Source organism: Dreissena polymorpha, chromosome 6 (genome assembly GCF_020536995.1).
Source record: "Dreissena polymorpha isolate Duluth1 chromosome 6, UMN_Dpol_1.0, whole genome shotgun sequence".
Taxonomy (NCBI): domain Eukaryota; kingdom Metazoa; phylum Mollusca; class Bivalvia; order Myida; family Dreissenidae; genus Dreissena; species Dreissena polymorpha.
In genome coordinates, this window is record NC_068360.1 from 64,095,219 (window position 1) to 64,117,218 (window position 22,000).

Consider the following 22,000-nt stretch of genomic DNA (forward strand, 5'->3'; position numbering starts at 1 on the left):
TTTTTCAATTTATCTTTGCCTAAAATAAGCCACGTTTTTGTTTAATCGTTTTTATAATAAAATGACTTCAATGTTTTTGTTGATGATGACTTTTACAAAATGAAAACACGACGTAGATCATCATATGTAAATAAGATACATTTGTAAAAAACACTAATGTCTGAAAGAAATAACATTGAACTTAACTTATAATGAAGTCTTTCGGAATAGTGACCATACATTTAATTATTTTTGTTTAACAGGTGAAGAAAATTTGGTTTTGAACGCACGTTTTCCTTTCAAGATTGCACATGTTGATCATCACATGCTATGTATATAGTTTCAATTTATGACATTTTAATCTGAATAAATTTAATATTCGACAACCAATTGATAAATGACACGTTAACCGATCATACTATGTTAACTTATGTATCAAATCAAGTAATATTTGAAGTACCTGTATATTACTGACTTCAGGAGGACAATAACGGAAAGATATTTAGGAAACATTCTGCTAAGGCGCATATTTGCAAGTGTTTTACTGGTTCCCAAAAAGTTGTCGCCACTTTATAACGACGTAGACACCATTCTATACCAGTATATATCCCATTATTATTTCAATAATATTAATTTAATAAACGGTATCTCTTTAATATAATATATAGAAAATAACAGGTTACTGCCTGATGGTTGTGTAGTATGTCTCTTAGAATAAAATTAATGGCGAGGTTTGCCGAGCCGTTATTTTATTCGTGCCAAACCTGCTATCTTACAAAACAATCAGGCAATAATCTGTTTTTCTGGTTATGATACCTCTTCGTCCCCCATTTTATAAGAAATAGTGAAAAATAATCGCTACGACGCTGCATTTTTTGCGGGAATGAATATGACTTTGGACGTTTGGTGTGTTACTAATGACCTCATGGGTACTTGCGCTTAATACATGTAAAATATGTTTTTTGCAGTTTGTGTTGCTTTATGTGTATAAAATATATAACATCCTGGTGTCAAATTGTTTGTCCTGTTGAATCAGATTCTATTTTAACAAAAATGATAACTTTATAGTTGAATCAGGTTTATATGAACTACCTGCAAACATTGACTGATACAACATCTTCCAGTTGATCTGATATATAAAAAAATACATCAGATAGCGTTATATCATGCAGATATCAATGGAGCGGTATGATAAACTTTATTTTAACATGTTTAAACGTCATAATGATAAAACGTACACGAAGAGACTTCATTAGTCATCAGAAGCTTTATTTTATATCATAATAACATTTTTTTGCACATGACAGACAACATACATAACAACAATCATCAAATGTCATCAATTCATACATCGATGAAATGTTTCAAAACTATGTAAAAGACATTGCAACACATAAATGAACGTATGAATATGAAACAGAAATGTTAACTTTTTGAAAATCTAATGGCTCAAATCCAATTAAAACGTTCATATATAAACAGTTACATGTGTCGTAGTTTGATTTTGTACTTTCAATATCATATAATTATTTAGTTTTCATCGTCTTTAATTATAATTCTCATAAATGGTCTTGCTGAAGGTATAACCTAGTACTAATTGATTTATTGTTCAATATCATAATCGGCGACAGTCAATGGCAGTACAAACATCGTCTCTAACACTAACAGATCACAATATGCTTAATATTTTCCTTATATAATTCAAGGTCAAAGCGAAACCTTAAAACAAAAAATAAATGTAACATGTTGCACATGCATCCGCATTACCATACATTTGTTTCAAAGGGCATTCTACCTTAAATCAATTCATTAATACAAAATGCCTATAAACGCAAGAAAGAACTCAACACTTATCAAAATCGACTGTTTTGCACCTTTTATCGTCCATTTATTAATGGAATGTAATCCGATTTAGCCCAATGTTTTACTATAGTCTCTAATTTTATCTTAGTTCAGTGACTTAATATTGAAGACATATGTTTACCCCATCAATATCTCCAAAAGATAAACCAGAACAATGTCTTAAAGTGTAAAGCATTCATTCGAGTAAAACAACTTTATACATTGAGAGAATCTAGCTATACATTACTCGAATGTAACTTTTGCAAACTGGTCTAAAGTTTTACAATCTAGCCTATTCGTCGCTTATAAACCAATATTTATATCTGACAGACCCTGACCGCCTTTGTTTTGGTCCCTTGCGTTTGGCCATATGCATTTGACCTCCAAAAGATTTGCGTACAGTATTTTGGAGACAATTATTTAAAAATAAATAAATACTTTTCGCATATTCGTCATGAATGGTAACCCTCTTGATCTACAGCAAAACCCCTGATTTACATTATGAACCCTTATTTGCGTACTATTTCTTAAATTTGGAAAAGCACTTCAACGTTTGCATATATACAGTCTAATAAAAGTGCAATTTTTCAACACACACACACACACACATTGATTTTTTTGAATTGTTAAGTGGTTCTGGCTCAATATAAATATGACTTTTCTGTTTTAACCGTCCGGTTTTGAATAATGATGTTCAAACAATAACAATACATGAGGTTTGGAATATGAGAAACTTGCCACGTTTTATTGGGGCGGCATTCCCAGTAAACGAACACATGATGTAGTGAACTTTTATATATCAATGTACGAAAATCAGCTCGCTTGCTCTGTAAATTGGAACAATTGTGTATAAATGATCAACAGTTTGTAAAGGTATTTTATATGTTAACCCTTCGTTCTAGAAGCATCGACAAAGTTTCAAAGCAAAGAAAGTGTACGCAAATAAAACAACGCACCATATACGATTGTTTTAATTTGTTAAAAAGGTTGTTTTATACAATTATTATTGTAACATTATACATCGTTAATTGTTTACATTTTTTCCGGAAGAATATCTTCTTTTAACAATACAAATGTTAATTTCACACGGTCATTATCACACGGTGGTCCAACTATTTTATAGTTGATATATATACATATATACATTAAGCACCGTTTGGTTTTCATCTTTTAAAACCTTATTTAAATGGGCATTTGATTATATTACATTGTTGTCCCTTTTCTAGAACATTCCAATTAAAACCTAGGGAACGTTCAATACAAGGTCATCACTAGCACAAGCACAATCCGAGCCCCCAATGTTCATCATCGGTATCTTGTCATCAGGGCATGCGCACGCATCCTGGCACGACATCCGCTTTCCCGCGTTCATGTCAATAGCAACATAACCCTCGTGTTTTACGGGTCGAACACAGTCCGCTTTGCATTTGTCCTCGTGTCTCTCCCAACCTTTGCGTAACTTCATCACGTACCGGTCAACACAAGGAAGAGAAAATAAAAGCTTCAGTAATAATGTTATCCATGGTAAAATTGAACACATGAATGTGATAGATTTGAAAATGATTTGGGGCTTCGACAGCCATTCGGGTAGCCCCATAACCAGAACATGTCCGACAGAAAGCAATAAAGCAGCATGTCCCATCTTAGACTGCACGAACCTCCACTCTCGCCAGTTTAACGTGTCCGTGACGGACGGAAACGTAGTGGCACAGATACAACAAAGTACAACGTAGGCTATGATACCAACCAAGCAAGCCGCCTCTCCTTTCCAGTTCATCCACATGCCCTGTTTTAACTGAAATGGCGCAGTGAGATTTGCAGGAACGGTGATTGCAGTGCTGGGGTACCAGGAGCTAAAGTACGTTGGAGACATGGTGAGTACTGACATGATCACGTGAATTGATATCAGCGCGAAAGATATGAGACCTAGTTGCTTCCGATTCTTCAGCCATTTATCTAGCCACCGCGAGAAACGTATATGCTTTGTACCGTAGTAAATTTGGAAAACGGTCGCAAAACTGCTGGCCAAGTATGTTACTGACAACGTCGTTATGCCTGTCAAGCAAAATGCTTTGTTGAGCACTTTGACGAACAGCTGCTCCCATTTGTACAAGGAGTCTGCAATATAGTAGATATATATGAGAAAAAGTAGCCAAACGTTGAACACGCCAACTGCAAAGCCAAGTGGGCCTCTCCACTCCGGAAAAAGTCTCAGTGGGTGTTTCTCGATTCTCCGAGCAGCGAACAGTCCTCCAAAATCCACAGGTCGGAAGTTCATGTCCTTGGCAATATTGGCCACCTTATCTCGCGCCTCCTCGCTGTTGCTAGAAATAAAGACCTGTTTACTGCTCGAGTTGTAGTCGTTCTCCATCGCATAAGCGGAAATGACGTTGAACGCCTTGACAACCTTGCATCTGGGAACCATTTTCTGGACGAGCTCCGCGTTCGACGTAACGCTGCTTGGCCTTTCTCTATTGGAGACGTCGATTAGAATCTTTCCTTCGAGTTTCACGACGTGTTCTGTCAGAAGCTCCTTGACATTATCGAAATGGACTGCCAGGAAAATGATTGATGCGCTTTTGATGCACTCTTCGACGGATAGAAGTTGAACATTGCACAAACATTGGTCAATAGCGGACATCGCTTTCTTTTCCGGTTTCCTGCTTCCCAATATGACGTCATATCCGGAAAATAAGAGTCGTTTTGCTAGCGCCCTAGAGAAGTCCCCGGTTCCCAGTATACCAACGCGACGTCTTTGTTCCTTTCTCGACATCTCTGAAATTATTAATGAAAAGTATGGAATAATGATATATATTACACATTTACGATAAAATATTAGTAATAAATGTAGCATACCAATCCGTTCACACCTGCTTCGTCTGATTGCCTAAAACACAAACTATCATGTTGAGATACCTTATTTTGGCTGTATAGTTCGTCAGCCATATTTGATAAGAGGCCAAACAAACGACGTGTCACTTTCTGTTATATATTGATCAGAGGCTACTATTGAGACCACGAATGGTACTGCCCAGGCTGGTCTGGAGCTAATATCGTCGCATATGGCTTAAGACCCATTTTTGCATCACGCGACACACATAATTATTTTTTCATATGGATGAATTAATCATGCGGATAATTACATACCTCATTAGCTTGTTTTTCATAAATATGTTTAGTTCAAGAATATATGCCGATAACATGTTTTAAACTATACTTTTACTTCTTATGTGAACAAGTGTTTTATTTCTAATTCCCAGCAGTTAGCCGCACACATTTCATGGTATTTGTTAGTATGCATTCCATTAAACATGAAACATGTCTTATTTCTAGTGGAAGTGCAGGCCCGTATGCAGGGTTTTGAAAAGGGGTGTGCGAATTTTTCCTAGAAAATTTTGAAAATGAAACGTAAAATCCTGCATTTTGGTGACTTTTTATATGTATTTAGAGACTGAAGTTATAGAGCATTTTTATATTAAATTTCACTTTAATTGACCACACTCAGTGACTGATGGACATGAATATGATATAACATACATGAATTTCCCACTACCGGTTATCAAAAACCATATTTTTCGATCAGTCACGGAAATACACTATTGTATACGGTGTTTAACCCGACACTAGTATGACACTTTGTTTACATATTTAACAACACATTTATAGAATGTAAAATCAACAATAAGAACGATATTAAGAATCATTATTTATCGGAATCTTGGAATCTTGATAAAATTGGTGTATTTTAAAATCAAGCAAACTAAAAGGAAATATTTGACTTTTTGCAAAACAATTGTTTTTCTGCTGCTATGGATAGTACCAGAGGCCTAGCATTGCTCTTAACGTGCTAATATTGCATTGTTCAACAAAAACTGGGTGTTCTTTGATCTGCATCAATACTAAACAGAAATCAAAATGGTATAACTGGTTACTTTATTTTTTTTTATTTTTAACCAATAAGTTATCTATTTCTAAACGAATTTCAGAAAGATATAAAAAATAAGGCTTCATAAAGATCCTATAACCACAAACTGCTGGCCCTATGGCATCAAAGTCCTTAACAAAAAGATGAACGTATTTGCTTAAAATCCGTCACAGTTTAGGGGACATTAAACGTTAACGTCCACCTTGTCATATGTTATAACCTTTTTAAATTCATTTTATCAACTGTTTAAGATAGGACGTATTTCCTAGTTTCAAGTTTGACATAAATAAAACATTGTGCAAAGTTGTGAATGTGGAGCTATGTCGGACCGTATTTGGTACAAAAACGAATATGTACAAGTTTGTACCATATTCGGCCGAATATGGTACAACTGTCTAATTGTACCATATACGTATCTGCAGTTTTGGGGTAAAATGCCTGACCGAATATGGTACAAACTTGTACCATATTCGGATGAAAAATGTACCACATTCGTTCCGAATATGATACACACTCATCATCGTAATCATCATCATCATCATCATCGTTATCTCATCATCATCATCATCATCATCATCATCGTTATCTCATCATCATCATCATCATCATCATCATCATCATCATCATCATCATCACATCAATTATCAACACCCCAATGATCATCATCGTTGTTATCTTTACCAACACCACCATCATCATCACCATCAAAACCAACATCATCATATCCATTATCATGATCGTAATGGTGATCACAAAAGTTTTTTTTGTGATGATAATGACAGCGATGTTTTCGGTCGATAATGAGGATGTTGTGATGATGATGACGACGATGAGAATATCATCATCATCATCGGCCAATAAACATCGCCATCATCATCATCACAAATATTTTGTTATCATCATCATCATTATCATCATCGTCGGCCGATAAACATCGCCGTCATCATCATCTAAAAACTTATCATCATCATTATAACCATCATCATCGTCCGATAAACATCGCTGTCATCATCATCCCAAAACGTTTGTTTTCATCATCATCATCATCATTATCATCATCATCATCATCATCACCACAATCATCAAACCCCAATCATCATAACCACTGTCATCATCATCACCACCACCATCATCATCACAATTTTTTTACCATCATCATCATCACAAATGTTTTGTCATCATCATCATCACATATTCATTTTACATTTTGTATTTTATAATTTGTTTCATTCAAGAGATTCAACAAACTTGTACTTTTTTCATTTATTGGTATACTGACAGGATTTTTCAAAGTAATATTGAAGAACATAGAACAGCATTTAAATTTTAATCCAACTGTAGCATTTTGACAAGACATAATATACATATATACATTCATTTTAGTAGCAGCCAAAATATCCCAAATGTGCTTCGTAAAAAGTTACCAGTAAATGAGCAAATGACAACAAATTTCCGGTAGAAGAACATAATCATCAATCACAAAAATAACAGAACAGGTTTCCAAACACCGATATACATGTATATTTCACCTGTAATGTCTGTACATGACATCTATGATATCATACCAACCGATTCCACTAACACGCAAACGCAGCCATGCGTTTGCCCATTTTGGCCCCTTGATGATTTCTTTTATTGCCGAAATAAGACCGCTGTTTCTGCCCGCTCTTGTTAATAGGAAACGAACGCTAACAGGATTTCTGTTACTAGTATCTAGTCCAATATCCGGCCGAATGTAAATTCTAGGTGTTTGCAAACTCATTGACCTTATTAAATCTCTAAAGGGTTTGCCGACCTTCGCCAACACAAACTGGATTGACGGGTTTGGTTGTATGCAGAACTTAAAAATTTCAACTTGAATGTGAAGTGGTAACATCAGAAATGGAAAAGTCGTTCGCTTCTGTGCCCTCCTATTGTTACTCATATCTTGAAGCTCTTTCAGGGCTGAACACACAGAGACGTCACCGTTGTCGCCAGAGTCACCGTTGTCGCCGGAGTCACCGTTGTCGCCAGACGCAGCGTTGTCGCCGGAGTCACCGTTGTCGCCGGAGTCACCGTTGTCGCTGGAGTCACCGTTGTCGCCGGAGTCACCGTTGTCGCAAGAGTCACCGTTGTCGCCAGACGCAGCGTTGTCGCCAGATGCAGTGTTGTCGCCAGACGCAGCGTTGTCGCCGGAGTCACCGTTGTCGCCAGACGCAGCGTTGTCGCCGGAGTCACCGTTGTCGCAAGAGTCACCGTTGTCGCCAGACGCAGCGTTGTCGCCAGATGCAGTGTTGTCGCCAGACGCAGCGGTGTCGCCGGAGTCACCGTTGTCGCCAGAGTCACCGTTGTCGCTGGAGTCACCGTTGTCGCCGGAGTCACCGTTGTCGCAAGAGTCACCGTTGTCTACAGACGCAGCGTTGTCGCCAGATGCAGTGTTGTCGCCAGACGCAGCGGTGTCGCCGGAGTCACCGTTGTCGCCAGAGTCACCGTTGTCGCCAGACGCAGCGTTGTCGCCTGACGCAGCGTTGTCGCCAGACGCAGCGCTGTCGCCAGAGTCACCGTTGTCATACGACTGTTCTAAGCGTGATATTATGTCCTTGTACACGCGTTGATTGATACGGATACTAACGTAATGCATGCCAAATCCTTCTGGGAAATACCCCAATGCAATTGTTCCAACATCACCATCGAATTTTCCATCTGCTGACACAATTGATGAGTGTTCTAGTCCTCGGGTAGAAACTACCAGGCACTGCAAATTATATTCTCTCATAAGTGCAATGAGCGTGAGGTTGTCGCCGTATGTCCCATTCTTAGACATATTCTTAACGTATTCATCAAATGTTTCATCATAGACAAAAGTTTCATAGAAATATCTGTTTTCTACAATGTGATGGACTCCTTACGTAAAGCATCTACGTCTTTGTATATACCAATTTTACCAAGTTGATGCGATATAGCAGCAAATTGACAATTTCCATCCGGATTTGGGTCCATGGCAATATTCACCCCATCCAACAACTGCAGATTTTCATGGTGTGTTAAAACATGATAGTACTTAGTTCTGTGATTTTGTTTCTCTGAGCGGTTCTGTTTTAATGAATGTTTTTTAATTTTTCGTTGTTTCTCTAACGCAACAGTTAGGCTAGTCATGTTTTCGACCCCAACCGATTTGCTTACGAATCCAAGTTCGGGTTTGTTCGGTACTTGAAATGACACGATATAAACACCATTTCGTTTTACTTTTTCTACCTTGCCTTCGATAACATATCTTTTGGTTGGCACCCTGGATTTTCGAAAGGGATAGCGAATTAATACTGTCTCTCCTACTTTGTACTTGCTTGGGGAAGTTGCGTTTTTCAACAGCGACCTGTAAGCCTTTTTATTTGCTCGCCGTATGGTTTTCTTTATTTCACGAGAACTATGACGTTCTTTGGCAAAAACATGACTTCTTCCGTAGTAGGCTTCAAAGGGCGTGAGACCCCCAAGAACTCGTTTGAAACTTGTGTTTATGGCATAGGCTAAATCTTGAAGCCCTTCGACCCAGTTAAATCCACGTTTACTTTTTGTTGCAAATAGAATCTTGGCCTTTATAACACTGTTTGACCTTTCACACTTGCCCTGTGATTGAGGATGATACGGCCTACTATTGATCATTTTGATGTTGTACTTGTTCAACAAAAGTTTCATACTAGGGCCTTTAAATTCCAGTCCGTTGTCACATTGGATGATGTCAGGGGCAAGGTTAACCATCAACACGTCCTCTAATGCCTTTGCAACTTCACGCGAACTCTTCGTTTTCAGGGGTTTTGGCATAACGTACCTAGAATAAACGTCCACGACTTGTAGAATATAACTGTATGTGGACCCCTTGTAGCTAACACTTTGATTTTTCATGTTAATTATGTCAATCTGCCATCTTTTGCCTGGTTCCTCTTCTGTAATTGTCTTTGGCTTTGGCTTGTTTGTAAATCTCGGATACTTCTCATCGTAATACTTGCTATTGTACAGTATTTCAAGGATAGCTTGTTCCGAGAACCCCGTGTAATTTACTTTCAGTTTGTTGTAAATAACCCTTGCTCCACATCCTTTGTTTTCCATGAACATCTTCTCAACAAATCTAGGAAGATCTTCTTTCACAAGGACTTGCTTTCCGCCACACAATAAAGAACCCCGGTCACCAAGCTCGAAGTCCTTACGTTTTCTAATCATGGCCAAACAATTATTCTCTTCAGGTGTCCGTTTCTTCACAGGGACATCGAACGATCCGTTTAAACATCTGACAATAATGTCGTACTTCGACCTGGGCAAGCACCCTAATTGCTTCCTTTTTCTCCTAATTGCTTCCTTCATCTGAAATAATATAATAAGTTATTATACATTTATACTTCATTAGTTAATAGAGCTTGTATTGAACACCGCGTGTCGAAAACGAATGTCTCACGACATGAGCTGAGCTAAAATCACTCGTCTGATAGCTCCGCTAAAATTTACAATCCGAACTTCCGGGCAATATGCGCAATGAAAGTAGCAAGTACTTCATGTAAAGTTTCATTGAAATCCAACCGAATTCAAATTCAGGGGAAAAATAGCGGGCAAACTTATGGCGGTCAACGGACAAACGGTCTGTAGAAACCAATGCTACGTGGATGGAAGGGATATAAAGAAGGGGCCCTGGGGGCCTAGGTCGCTCACCAGAAGTCACGACTAGGCAGGGTTCGAAGGTCAAAGACCTATAAACTCCATAAAATTTAAAATGTTCAAATCTACAGATTACAGGAGCTCGATCTGATTTTGGTGGAAAATACACTTTCGAAAAAATGACTGTAGCTTAAATATTTTAGCAGTTTAGGAGTTACGCACCCGGAAGGAATGCCACGGACAATTGGATAGACGGACGGACAACTGCAAATGCACTCTGAGGGGGGGGGGCATAAAACATAAAAATCAATGCATGTTAAAACATCAATGCATATTAAGACAACTGAAAATTAAAATTATGTACAGTACTTACTGTCAAGAATTCTTTTGAAGTTTGAAGAAAGTTTGGATTTCAATTCTTTCTAGTCGAAAATCACAACTTTTCTTGCCGACCGCCAAGTCAAATATGGTTACTGACTTCTGAGTAAGACTCGTGTGCAAAATTCCCGCCTTTTTAAAGCGGCACGTTATCAAAGAAAAAATCGGAAACTTCAAAGCTTTGTCGGCTTCTCAGCAATATGACGTCGGAACGACAAATCAACTTTACAAAGTAATGTTTAGGAATACAGTCACACCTGTCTAAAGCAGCCAGTCAAACATCCTTATTTTTGGAGAGATATATTCATTTAAAAGAGCTCAAAATCTCTTAAATCGGATTTTGGTGAAAATACACTTTCGAAAAAAAAAGTTTTAAAAATTTGAAAATTGCTATTAATGATCTCCACGGAAGTATCTGGCCCGCCCGGGAATCGAACCCAGGCCGCCTGCGTGCCAATCTGACGCGCAACCGACTGAGCTAGCCGGCGAAACAGTTATACAACCAGCAAAATCCATGTAAAGTGTGGTTAGGTTAGCTGTTTCTGTTACTGCTAGTTACGACGACGACGACGACGACGACGACGATGATGATGATGATGATGATGATGATGATGATACTTTTGTCACTTCCAATATTAGGTTAATACAATGTATTTGAGTTTGAAAAAAAGTTTACACATCGGCAGACTATTTCATTTATTAAGAAATACATAATTTATGTACCATATACGTAGGCCATTTTCATTTTTATGAGTTTTTTTGGTATGTACCAAATACGTTTTGGCGAGCATAGAAAAACTTATTCCAACCGAATATGGTACAATGTTTGTACCATATTCGGTCGAAAATTGTACCATCTTCGGTCCGAGTATGGTACATTTGTACCATATTCGGCCGAATATGGTACAAATGTACCATATTCGTTTTTGTACCAAATACGGTCCGACAGAGCTATCTTGGCAATGACTTCATCGAGAAATTAATTATATGGTGACCAGGCGGTAGCCTATTTTTTCAACGTTATTGTAACGCTTAAATACGAAGACTCACTGGATTCCGGGGAAAAGATATATAACCGTTTTTGCATCGAATAAAGTTGGCTGCAACTTATAGTACAATTTTTTTTACTCGTCAAAATACCGGGTGCGAACGCATCCAACGCATCCCCCCCCCCCCCCCCCCCCCCCCCCTGGCTACGGGTATGAAGTAAATGTCCCCAATGAAGAGTCGTATCGCATGAAATCTAGGTCTAACGACTCAAAACATGTTGAAGCTACGTCTAAAAAATGAAAACAATACATTAATAAGCGAAAACCATTTTTTCTACTATAGCATTACATCGACAATTTTGTAATTGTCATGGCGTCATATTTATGACACCAAATATCATGCAAATAAACACCATTGCATCGTCCGACAGCAAGAACAATACCTCTTGCTTTTTATTTGTTATTTTTCTGTTTTGTTTGAACATTTATGATAATAGGGTATGCAGTATAATTCACTAAAACCTCTCTAAGTATCCTTTTATCTTCGAACCATCAGTAATATTACGTATTTTATTGACTATACGATATAACTTTATTACGATATAAACGAATAACTTTGAAGTATGTTTTATCTTATGGCTTAAAGATCCGCGTTTTATGTGGTTTCTGTAACAGAATATTGAAAAAAATGATTGAACGTTTACATAAATATTTTCAGAATACAACTGCAATCAAAGGTCTGAAATGGTTATGTTTTGTAAGTAAAAGTCGTAAGAAATGCACAGTTTGAATTTTGCCTTGGGTGTTTTTTTCTTTAAGCAAATATGTTTTACCAACGGGAAACGAAATTATCACCTAAAAGATGACATTTTGTTTGATGTGTGAATTGTTGTCGATAAGAACTATGCGATAATTCTTTGCATAAGGCCCCAAGCAGTCACCTTAAAATGAAGCCTTCTCGACAAAGTTTTAATTCGATGTATCGATTTATTATGTATGCACTTAACAAAAGGCCAAGGCTTTGAATATGCGTCTGACCAGTGATAAAAATCGCGAAAAGTATCAGGCAGGTCGATAAGCAGGCATTTATCCAAGAGAAACCTCAAAAAGCATAGATGTTTCATTTAATTATCGTATTCACTTATTGTTGCTATGAACATGAAATATTACTAACAGTTATGTAAAAGATTTCAGACAGAATACTATCAGTTATATTAGTAGATAAGTGGTGTAATTTTGGCCAATAAGTCTGTTTGTATAGCTTCAATGTATCTTACTGAAAGTACGTGTAAGGAAATTAAGCTTAGAATATTTTAATCGATTAAGAAACTGTAACCGAGACGGAAAACTTATAATAAAAGCAGTTTTGTTGAACCCAGTCATATTTAAAACAGATTATAAAACGCTACAAGTGAAATTCCTATATATGTAATCAATTTTCAGGCAAATGATCATTAAACAAAATATCAAATGATCAAAGCCCACACGATTATCTTCATCATTACATAACACGTTTAATGTTTAAAATACTAGTGTTTTATAATAATTTATAATGAGAACAATTGTTAAAAACGTATAAATCAAATAAGTGTTTTAATCTATTATATTTATATTTTTTTAATTATCATTATTATTATTATTATTATTATCATTATTATTATTATTATTATTATTATTATTATTATTATTATTATTATTATTATTATGATAATGATGATGATGATAATGATGATGATGATAATGATGGTGGTGGTGATGATGATGATGATGATGATGATGATGATGATGATGATGATGATGATGATGATGATGATTATGATGATGATGATGATGATGATGATGATGATGATGATGATGATGATGATGATGATGATGATGATGATGATGATGATGATGATGGTGGTGGTGGTGATGATGATGATGATGATGATGATGATGATGATGATGATGATGATGATGATGATGATGATGATGATGATGATGATGATGATGATGATGATGATGATGATTATGATGATGATGATGATGATGATGATGATGATGATGATGATGATGATGATGATGATGATGATGATGATGATGATGATGATGATGATGATGATGATGATGATGATGATGATGATGATGATGATGATGATGATGATGATGCTGATGATGATGATGATGATGATGATGATGATGATGATGATGATGATGACGACGACGACGATGATGACGATTATTATGATGATGATGATGATAATGATTATTATTATTATTATTAATATTATTATTATTGTTTTTTTAATATTATTTTTTTATTTATTAATAATTTATAATACTTTCATAATTTAATGTATGTAATATAAATATATAAATATATAATGTGTATCACTATTTACACGTATTATTTGAATAAGTAATCTAACATACCGCTAGAATCCATGTTTTCCAACTGTTCGAGCATTATTCGTATTACCGGCAATCCCTAACACAGCTATTTATCTAGTGTTATATTAAGTATTTAATCTACACTTTGAGGTCTTCTGTTTTTGACTTGTTGAGTATGGACTTATATACTCGCAATCAGACCACGATTTTATGGCAGAATGATCACCGGATGTTTAATGTTGTATTACCTAAAGTAACTATCGTCTTCATTGATACGTGTTGCGTTTTTATTTGTTGAACCAATTTAATCTTTATTTCGTACGTTTTGCCTTTAAAAAAAATCTCCGTTAAAAATGTAAATCAATTAAGTTTACATGTGCTAGAAACAACACGTTTAACATCTCTGTTTCCATTTATTTATTCAAATATTTACGCAATATGTTCCAATGTGGGCGTAGATGAAAAATCATTAGCATTGCCTAAGACTCGGCGTTCAAACACATTATCCAAAAACCACTTGCATTTAAGAAATCAAATATGCTAAACAAGATGTTGTTGTGGCAAGTGAGTATCAGACTTATAATATGACACGCTTTGTAAAAATCTCACATTTAAGCGACTTGTTCACATATTTTCGTATTTAAAAAATAAAAGCCATTTATTGTGTATACTACAAATGTATCATGTTTTGAAAAGTTTAAACTAACTTTAATAGCATGAAAAAGATGACTTAAAATTCCTACCCGAGACCTCTGGACACAAAATCTAAGGTTTTACTACTGCGTCACACTGACTTTAATTTTGAGGAAAAGCGTTATAAACGCTTTATTATTAAAACCAATATTTAAAAAAAAATCGTAGTGAGGAGTGTCGTTTCGATTGTTAAAACGCAATGTTTGCATTACTTTTTGCATCTAAGGCAGTGGTTTTTTAATCGACATTTTATCAAACTGTGAATAGGCCCCTTTAATATCAAATGGCCTTCGAACAACATATTGTACATTGTATCGAAAAATATAATACATCAAGATCGTAAACCTATTAATAGTATAGATATGAAAACATGACACTATCGTATACGTGTATATCTTACCTCCTACAATAATGAACTTATCCGATTGGCTTAGAGCGGTCACGTGCCCATGGAGTATTTTCCATTAACCCGATACTACTACCCCTGTAGTCGGTTGAGATTTAATCGTTACACCGGTAGTAACTGACGGTGTACATGGTATACACCCTCAGTAATTTTATAGGTCATAATACGCCAAATAGTTTTCCAATATAATTCAATGTAAAAGCGACAACTTTGAGCGAAAATAAATGCAACATTTTGCACATAGAGACCCCCATAACCATACCTTTTCTTAAAGGCCATTCTAAGCGGAATCGATTTATGCAATAAAAAAGATATGTCATGTACAATGCAAGAAAGAACTTGACACAAATCAAAATCGACTGTTTTTGCAACTTTTTTTTCCGGCCGTTTCTTAGTGGAATGTAACCTTTTCTAATGCAATGGTTTACTATAGTCTTCAAGTGTATCATATTTCAGAGATTCAGTAGTGAACACCTATTCATGCCCTACCATTATCTCCGCAAGCTAACACCTGAATAATGGTAAAAAGTGTAAAACATGCCTTCCTGTCAACTATGATATTTTTTTAGAGAGTACAGCCCTACATGAAGCGATCATTTAGTGTATTGTAACATATAATACAATACGAGAGCGAAGTGTACAACCCATACACAGTCAGTTACTAACGGTGTAATTAATAATATGTAACATTATAATCGCAACATATTGCGTCAGAAAAAAACAAGCTTAAATACATAACCCGAAGTGAATGGAGTTCAACAATTTTCATTCAAACATATTCAACAAAAACTGTATTCGATAGTCTGCAATGATTCAGTAATGCTATCATACACAATGCTGTCATTGCTTAAATTATAAGTACAATAATAAATATCCATCTTCAGAACATAAAGCCTTTGATTATTATGATTGATTTAACGAAAGTGATTATGTTGTTCACTTGTAAAACTGCAAACTATTATAGTGCGTTATTATTGTTATAAGCATTAGCCATGGGTAATAATGTTATTTTATTATTTTTAGTTTTGACAGGTTAAGAAAATCTGGTGTAAATCTCAAGTTTCCCTATCAAGAATGCACATTGTTAACATAACTTGCTGTGCATGTTGTTTCGATTTATGACATTTAAAATTGAATAAATCGCCCCCTTTGTGCAAAAAGGTACTATGTGATATTGAAATGAGAAGGCACATGGTACTTTTTTGCACCTATCGGGCGAAATTTAATATTCGACAACAAAAAGATAAATAACATGCGAGAAAAAAAAAACTTACTAATATCTATGTTTACTTTTCCATCAAATCAAGAAGTATTTGAAGTACCGGTACATTACTGACTTCAGGAGGACGGTTACGGACAAATATTTAGGGCACATTCTGCTAAGGCGCATATTTGATGGATTTAACTGGTCCCCATAACGTTGTCGCCATTTTTAGCGAGGTAGAAACAGTAATATACCAGAACAAACCCCATTATTATTTAAATAATATTAATTAAATAAACGGTATTACATTTATCTCATTTACTCTATTATAACATGTAGAAAAGTCATAATTATCAAACGTGCAAAAAGAAACTCCATAAGTCATCACAAGCTTTATTTTATATCATAAATAACATTTGTTTACATGTCAGACAGCACAAAATAACAATCATCAAATTGCATGTACACATCAATGAAACAGTATGCTTTATAAATGTTTCAAAATTATGTAATTAAACATTGCACCACATAAATGAATATCTGAATATGAAAAAGAGATAGCAACTATTTGAAAATCTAATGGCTCAAATCAAATTAACACGTTCATGTATAAACAGTGTAATAGTTTGCTTTTGGATTTACAATATCTTATAATTATTTAGTTTTCATCGTCTCTAATTATAATTCTCATAAATGGTCTTTATGAAGGTTTGACCCAGTACTTATTGGTTTATTATTCAATATCATAAACGGCGACTGTCAATGGCAGAACAAACATCGTCTCTAAGACTAACACTTCACAATATACTAAATATTTTCCTTATAAATTCAAGGTAAAAGCAACATCTTTAAGCGACAATAAATGTATAATTTTGCACATGGACCCCCATAACCATACATTTTTCAAAAGGCATTCTACACTGAATCAATTTATGCAAAAAAGTATAAGTCATGTAAAACACAAGAAAGAACTTAACACAAACCAAAATCGACTGTTTTGCACCTTTTGTCGTCCATTTACTAGTGGAATGTTGTTCGTTTTATCCCAATGTTTAACTATTCATGTAGTCTCTAACTTTATCTTAGTTCAGTGATTTAGTATTGAAAACATGTGTTTACCACATCAAATTCTCCAAAAGATAAAGCTAGAACAACTGCCTAAATGTGTAAAACATGCATTCGAGTAAAATAGATTGATACATTGAAAGAATGTGGTCATACATGACTCAATTGGTCAGTATGATGTAACTTTTGCACACTGGTTTTAGTTTTACACTCTAACCTATTCGTTGCTTATGAACCAATTTTTATTACTGACAGACCCTGACCGCCTACGTTTTTGTCCCTTGCGTTCAACCATTTGCATTTAACTTGCAAAAGATTTTCGTACAGTATTTCGGAGACAATGCTTTGAAATTAAATAATCACTTTCGCAAATTATCGTCGCAAATGGTGACCCTAATGTTAGGCAGCGAAACCCGTGATTTACATTCTGAACCCTTATTTGCGTCCTATTTCTTTAATTTAGAAACGAATCTCAACGTTTGCATATAAAGAGGCTAATAAAAGTGCACACGACATACGGTAGTGAACTTTTTTATATTAATGTACGACAATCAGCTCGCGTGTTCTGTTCATTGGTACAAGTATGTTTAAATGATCAACAGTTTGTAAAGATATTTAAGATGTTAACACTTCGTTCTAGAAGCATTGACAAAGTTCAAATCAAAGAAAGTGTACGCAAATAAAACAAACGTTTTACCTAGGGTATGTGTATTAGATAATACACATACCTGGTACTACCGGAGGATATAATTTTGTTTAATTTGTTTTAAAGGTTGTTTTATACAATTATTCTTATAACATAATACATTGTGTCTTTGTTTACATATTTCTTGTGTTTGTTTGTTTCGGAAGAATGTCTTTTTAAAACAATACAAACCTAAATTTCACACGGACTTTATCACCCAGTGGTCCAACTATTTTCTAGTTGACATGTATACATATATAACTGAAGCACCGTTTTGTGTTCGTCTTTTACAACCTTATTAAAATGGGTATTTGATTTTATTACAGTGTTGTCCCTTTTCTAGAACATTCCCATTAAAACCTAAGGAACGTTCAATACAAGGTCATCACTAGCACAGTCACAATCCGAGCCCCCAATGTTCATCATCGGTATCCTGTCATCAGGGCATGCGCACGCATCCTGACACGACATCCGCTTTCCCGAGTTCATGTCAATAGCAACATATCCCTCGTGTTTTACGGGTCGAACGCAGTCCGCTCTGCATTTGTTCTCGTGTCTCTCCCAACCTTTGCGTAACTTCATCACGTACCGGTCAACACACGGAAGAGAAAATAAAAGCTTCAGTAATAATGTTATCCACGGTAAAATTGAACACAGGAATGTGATAGATTTGTAAATGAGATGCGGCTTCGACAGCCATCCGGGTAGCCCCATGACCAGAACGTGTCCGACAGAAAGCAATAAAGCAGCGTGTCCCATCTTAGACTGCGCGAACCTCCACTCTCGCCAGTTTAACGTGTCCGTGACGGACGGAAATGTAGTGGCACAGATAAAACAAAGTACCACGTAGGCTATGATACCAACCAAGCAAGCCGCCTCTCCTTTCCAATTCATCCACGTGCCCTGTTTGATCTGAAATGGCGCAGTGAGATTCACAGGAACGGTGATTTCAGTGCTGTGGTACCAGGAGCTTAAGTACGTCGGAGACATGATGAGCACTGACATTATCACGTGTATTGATATCAGTGCGAAGGATATGAGACCAAGCTGTTTCCGATTCTTCAGCCATTTATCTAGCCACCGCGAGAAACGTATATGTTTCGTACCGTAGTAAATTTGAAAAACGGTCGCAAAACTGCTGGCCAAGTATGTTACTGACAACGTAGTTATGCCTGTCATGCAAATAGCTTTGTTGAGCACTTTGACGAAAAGTTGCTCCCATTGGTATTTGGACTCCGCAATATAGTAGATATAGATAAGGTATAAAAGCCATGCGTTGAATACGCCAACCGCAAAGCCAAGCGGGCCTCTCCATTCCGGAAACAGCCTCAGTGGGTGTTTCTCGATTCTCCGAGCAGCAAACAGCCCTCCAAAGTCCACTGGTCGGAAGTTCATGTCCTTGGCAATATTTGCCACCACATCTCTCGCGCCTTCGCTGTTGCTAGCAATGAAGACCTGTTTACTGCTCGAGTTGTAGTCGTTCTCCATCGCATAGGCAGAAATGACGTTGAACGCCTTGACAACCTTGCAGCTGGGAACCATTTTCTGGACGAGCTCCGCGTTTGAAGTGACGCTGCTTGGCCTGTCTCTATTGGAGACGTCGATTAGAATCTTTCCTTCCAGTTTCTCGACGTGTTCTGTCAGAAGCTCCTTGACATTATCGAAATGGACTGCCAGAAAAATTATAGAAGCGCTTTTGATGCACTCCTCCACGGAAAGAAGTTGAACATTGCACAGACACTGGTCAATGGCAGACATCGCTTTCTTTTCCGGTTTTCTGCTTCCCAGGATGACGTCATATCCGGAAAAGAAGAGTCGTTTTGCTAGCGCTCTTGCGAAGTCCCCGGTTCCCAGTATACCAACGCGACGTCTTTGTTCCTTGCTCGACATCTCTGAAATTATTAATTTAAAATAAACAATAATGATATGTATTGCACATTTACGAGTGAATACATGTAAACAATGTAGGATACAAACTCGTTCACATCAGCTACATCTGTTTGCATAAAACTTAAAATATCTAGTTGGGATCCCTTATTTTGACTGTATACTTGGTCAGCCATATTTGATACCAGGCAAAACAGACAATATTTCCCATTCTGTTATAATTATACTGTTCAGGGGCTACTATTGAGACCACGAATCCTTACGTACTGCCCAGGCTGGTCTGAAGCTAATCTGGTCGCATATTGCATAAGACCCATTTTTGCATCACGCAGCACACATAATCAGGTCTTTATGTGAAACAATACATCACTCTTATAATCACATATCATATTTGTTTTGTTCATGAATATAATGATAATACGATAGGCAGTATCAAAAATTAAACACTTTATTCTTTACCTTTTAACCATCAGTAATATTACATGCAAGTACGTTATTTACTATAATTATGTGCGCACAAAGTAGGTCTATATGTGGCCATATTTTACTTTAACGTTTTAATCTAATGGCTCTTTGATCCACGTTTTAAGTGGTTTCCGAATAGAATATTGAGAAAAAAAACGAATGAAAATTTACAGAAATTTAAAAAAAATGCAACTAAAGTCAAAGGTCATATTAAAGCGAAAAGGGAATGTGTTGTAAGTTAACATCGTAGGAAATTCAAAGTTTGCATTTTGCTTTGGGCTTGTTTTACTTTAAGCAAATATGTCAAACCAACTGCAAACGGCAGACGTAATTATCAGCAAAAATTTGACTTTTTGTTTGATGTTTGAATTGTTGTCGATATGAACTATGCGTCAATTGTTTTCATATAGCCCAAAGCAGTCATCATAAAATTTCGCCTGCATGAACAAGTGTCAATTCGATGTGTCGTTTCATAATGTATGCACATAATAAAAGGTTAAGGCTTCGAATATGAGTCTGACCTGTGACAAAAAACGCGAAACATCTTTAGCAGGTCGATAAGCAGGTATTCGTCTAAGAAAAACCACCACAAGATCATGAATATTTCACCTAATCATCGTATTCACATATTGTTGATATGTAAATGCAATGTTACTAACATTTATGTGTAAGATTTCATACAGAACACCATCAGTTATATTAGTAGGTAAGTGGTGTAATTTTGACCAATCAGTCTGTTGGTATAGCTTCAATGTATCTTAATGACAGTACGAATAAGCAATAAGGCCCAGAATATTTTAATTGATTGAGAAACTGTAACCGAAACGGAAAACTTACAAAAAGCGCAGTTTTGTTGAAACCAGCTATATTTTAAACAGATTATAAAATGCTAAAAATGACATTCCTATATATTTAATCAATTTTCTGACAAGTGATCATTTAACAAAATATCAAATAATATTATCTTCATCATAACATAACAAGTTGAATGTTAAAAAGAATATTGTTTAATAAGTATTTAAAATTAGAATTATTGTTATAAACGTTTAATTTAAATAAGAATTATAATCTATTTTGGTATTACTATTTTTATAAGTATAATAAATTATTATCATTGTCATATAAAATATTAATTTTAAATTTATTAACAAATTATATTATTATACTAGTAATTGAATGACTGCAATATAAATATTTATCAATTGTATCACTTTTTACACGCATTATTTAAATAAGTAATCTAACATACCGGAAGAATCCATATTTTCCAACTGTTCGAGCATTATTCTTATAACCGGCAATCCCACACACAGCTATTTATCTAGTGTTATATTAAGTATTTAATCTACAATTTGAGGTATTCTGTTTTTGACTTGTTGAGTATGGACTAATATACTCGCAATCAGACCACGATTGTATGGCAGAATGAATACCGGATGTTGAAAGGTATGTATCTAAAGTAGCCATCGTCGTCATTGACACGTTTTGC

The 22,000-nt window shown here is 35.8% G+C and overlaps 2 protein-coding genes across 8 annotated transcripts in view; both read right to left on the reverse strand.

Annotated features, from left to right (window-relative positions):
* Positions 1 to 2,454: 2,454 nt before the first annotated feature.
* Positions 2,455 to 14,362, reverse strand: LOC127835405 (metalloreductase STEAP4-like). The gene is made up of 2 exons (XM_052361820.1): positions 14,149 to 14,362; positions 2,455 to 4,596 (listed from the first exon to the last, which is right to left on the reverse strand). Exons 1-2 carry the CDS (start codon positions 14,180 to 14,182, stop codon positions 3,065 to 3,067), a joined length of 1,566 nt encoding a protein of 521 aa, XP_052217780.1. The 5' UTR covers positions 14,183 to 14,362; the 3' UTR covers positions 2,455 to 3,064.
* Positions 14,363 to 16,786: 2,424 nt separating this feature from the next.
* LOC127835406 (metalloreductase STEAP4-like) overlaps positions 16,787 to 22,000 on the reverse strand; it is a 40,362-nt gene continuing 35,148 nt past the window's right edge. For all 7 annotated transcript variants that reach the window (XM_052361822.1, XM_052361828.1, XM_052361826.1 and 4 more), the window contains exon 2: positions 16,787 to 20,051. In XM_052361822.1, the coding sequence (XP_052217782.1) occupies positions 18,520 to 20,049 (1,530 nt within the window). In that variant the 5' untranslated portion in view covers positions 20,050 to 20,051 and the 3' untranslated portion in view covers positions 16,787 to 18,519. The remainder of the gene's footprint in view (positions 20,052 to 22,000) is intronic.

Excerpts from the sequence above, each read along its gene's own strand:
- LOC127835405 (XM_052361820.1), bottom strand. The coding sequence starts at position 14,182 with ATGCTCGAACAGTTGGAAAACATGGATTCTAGCG. Across the intron at positions 4,597-14,148 it reads GGAAAACATGGATTCTAGCG|AGATGTCGAGAAAGGAACAA; the intron begins GTATGTTAGATT and ends TAATAATTTCAG.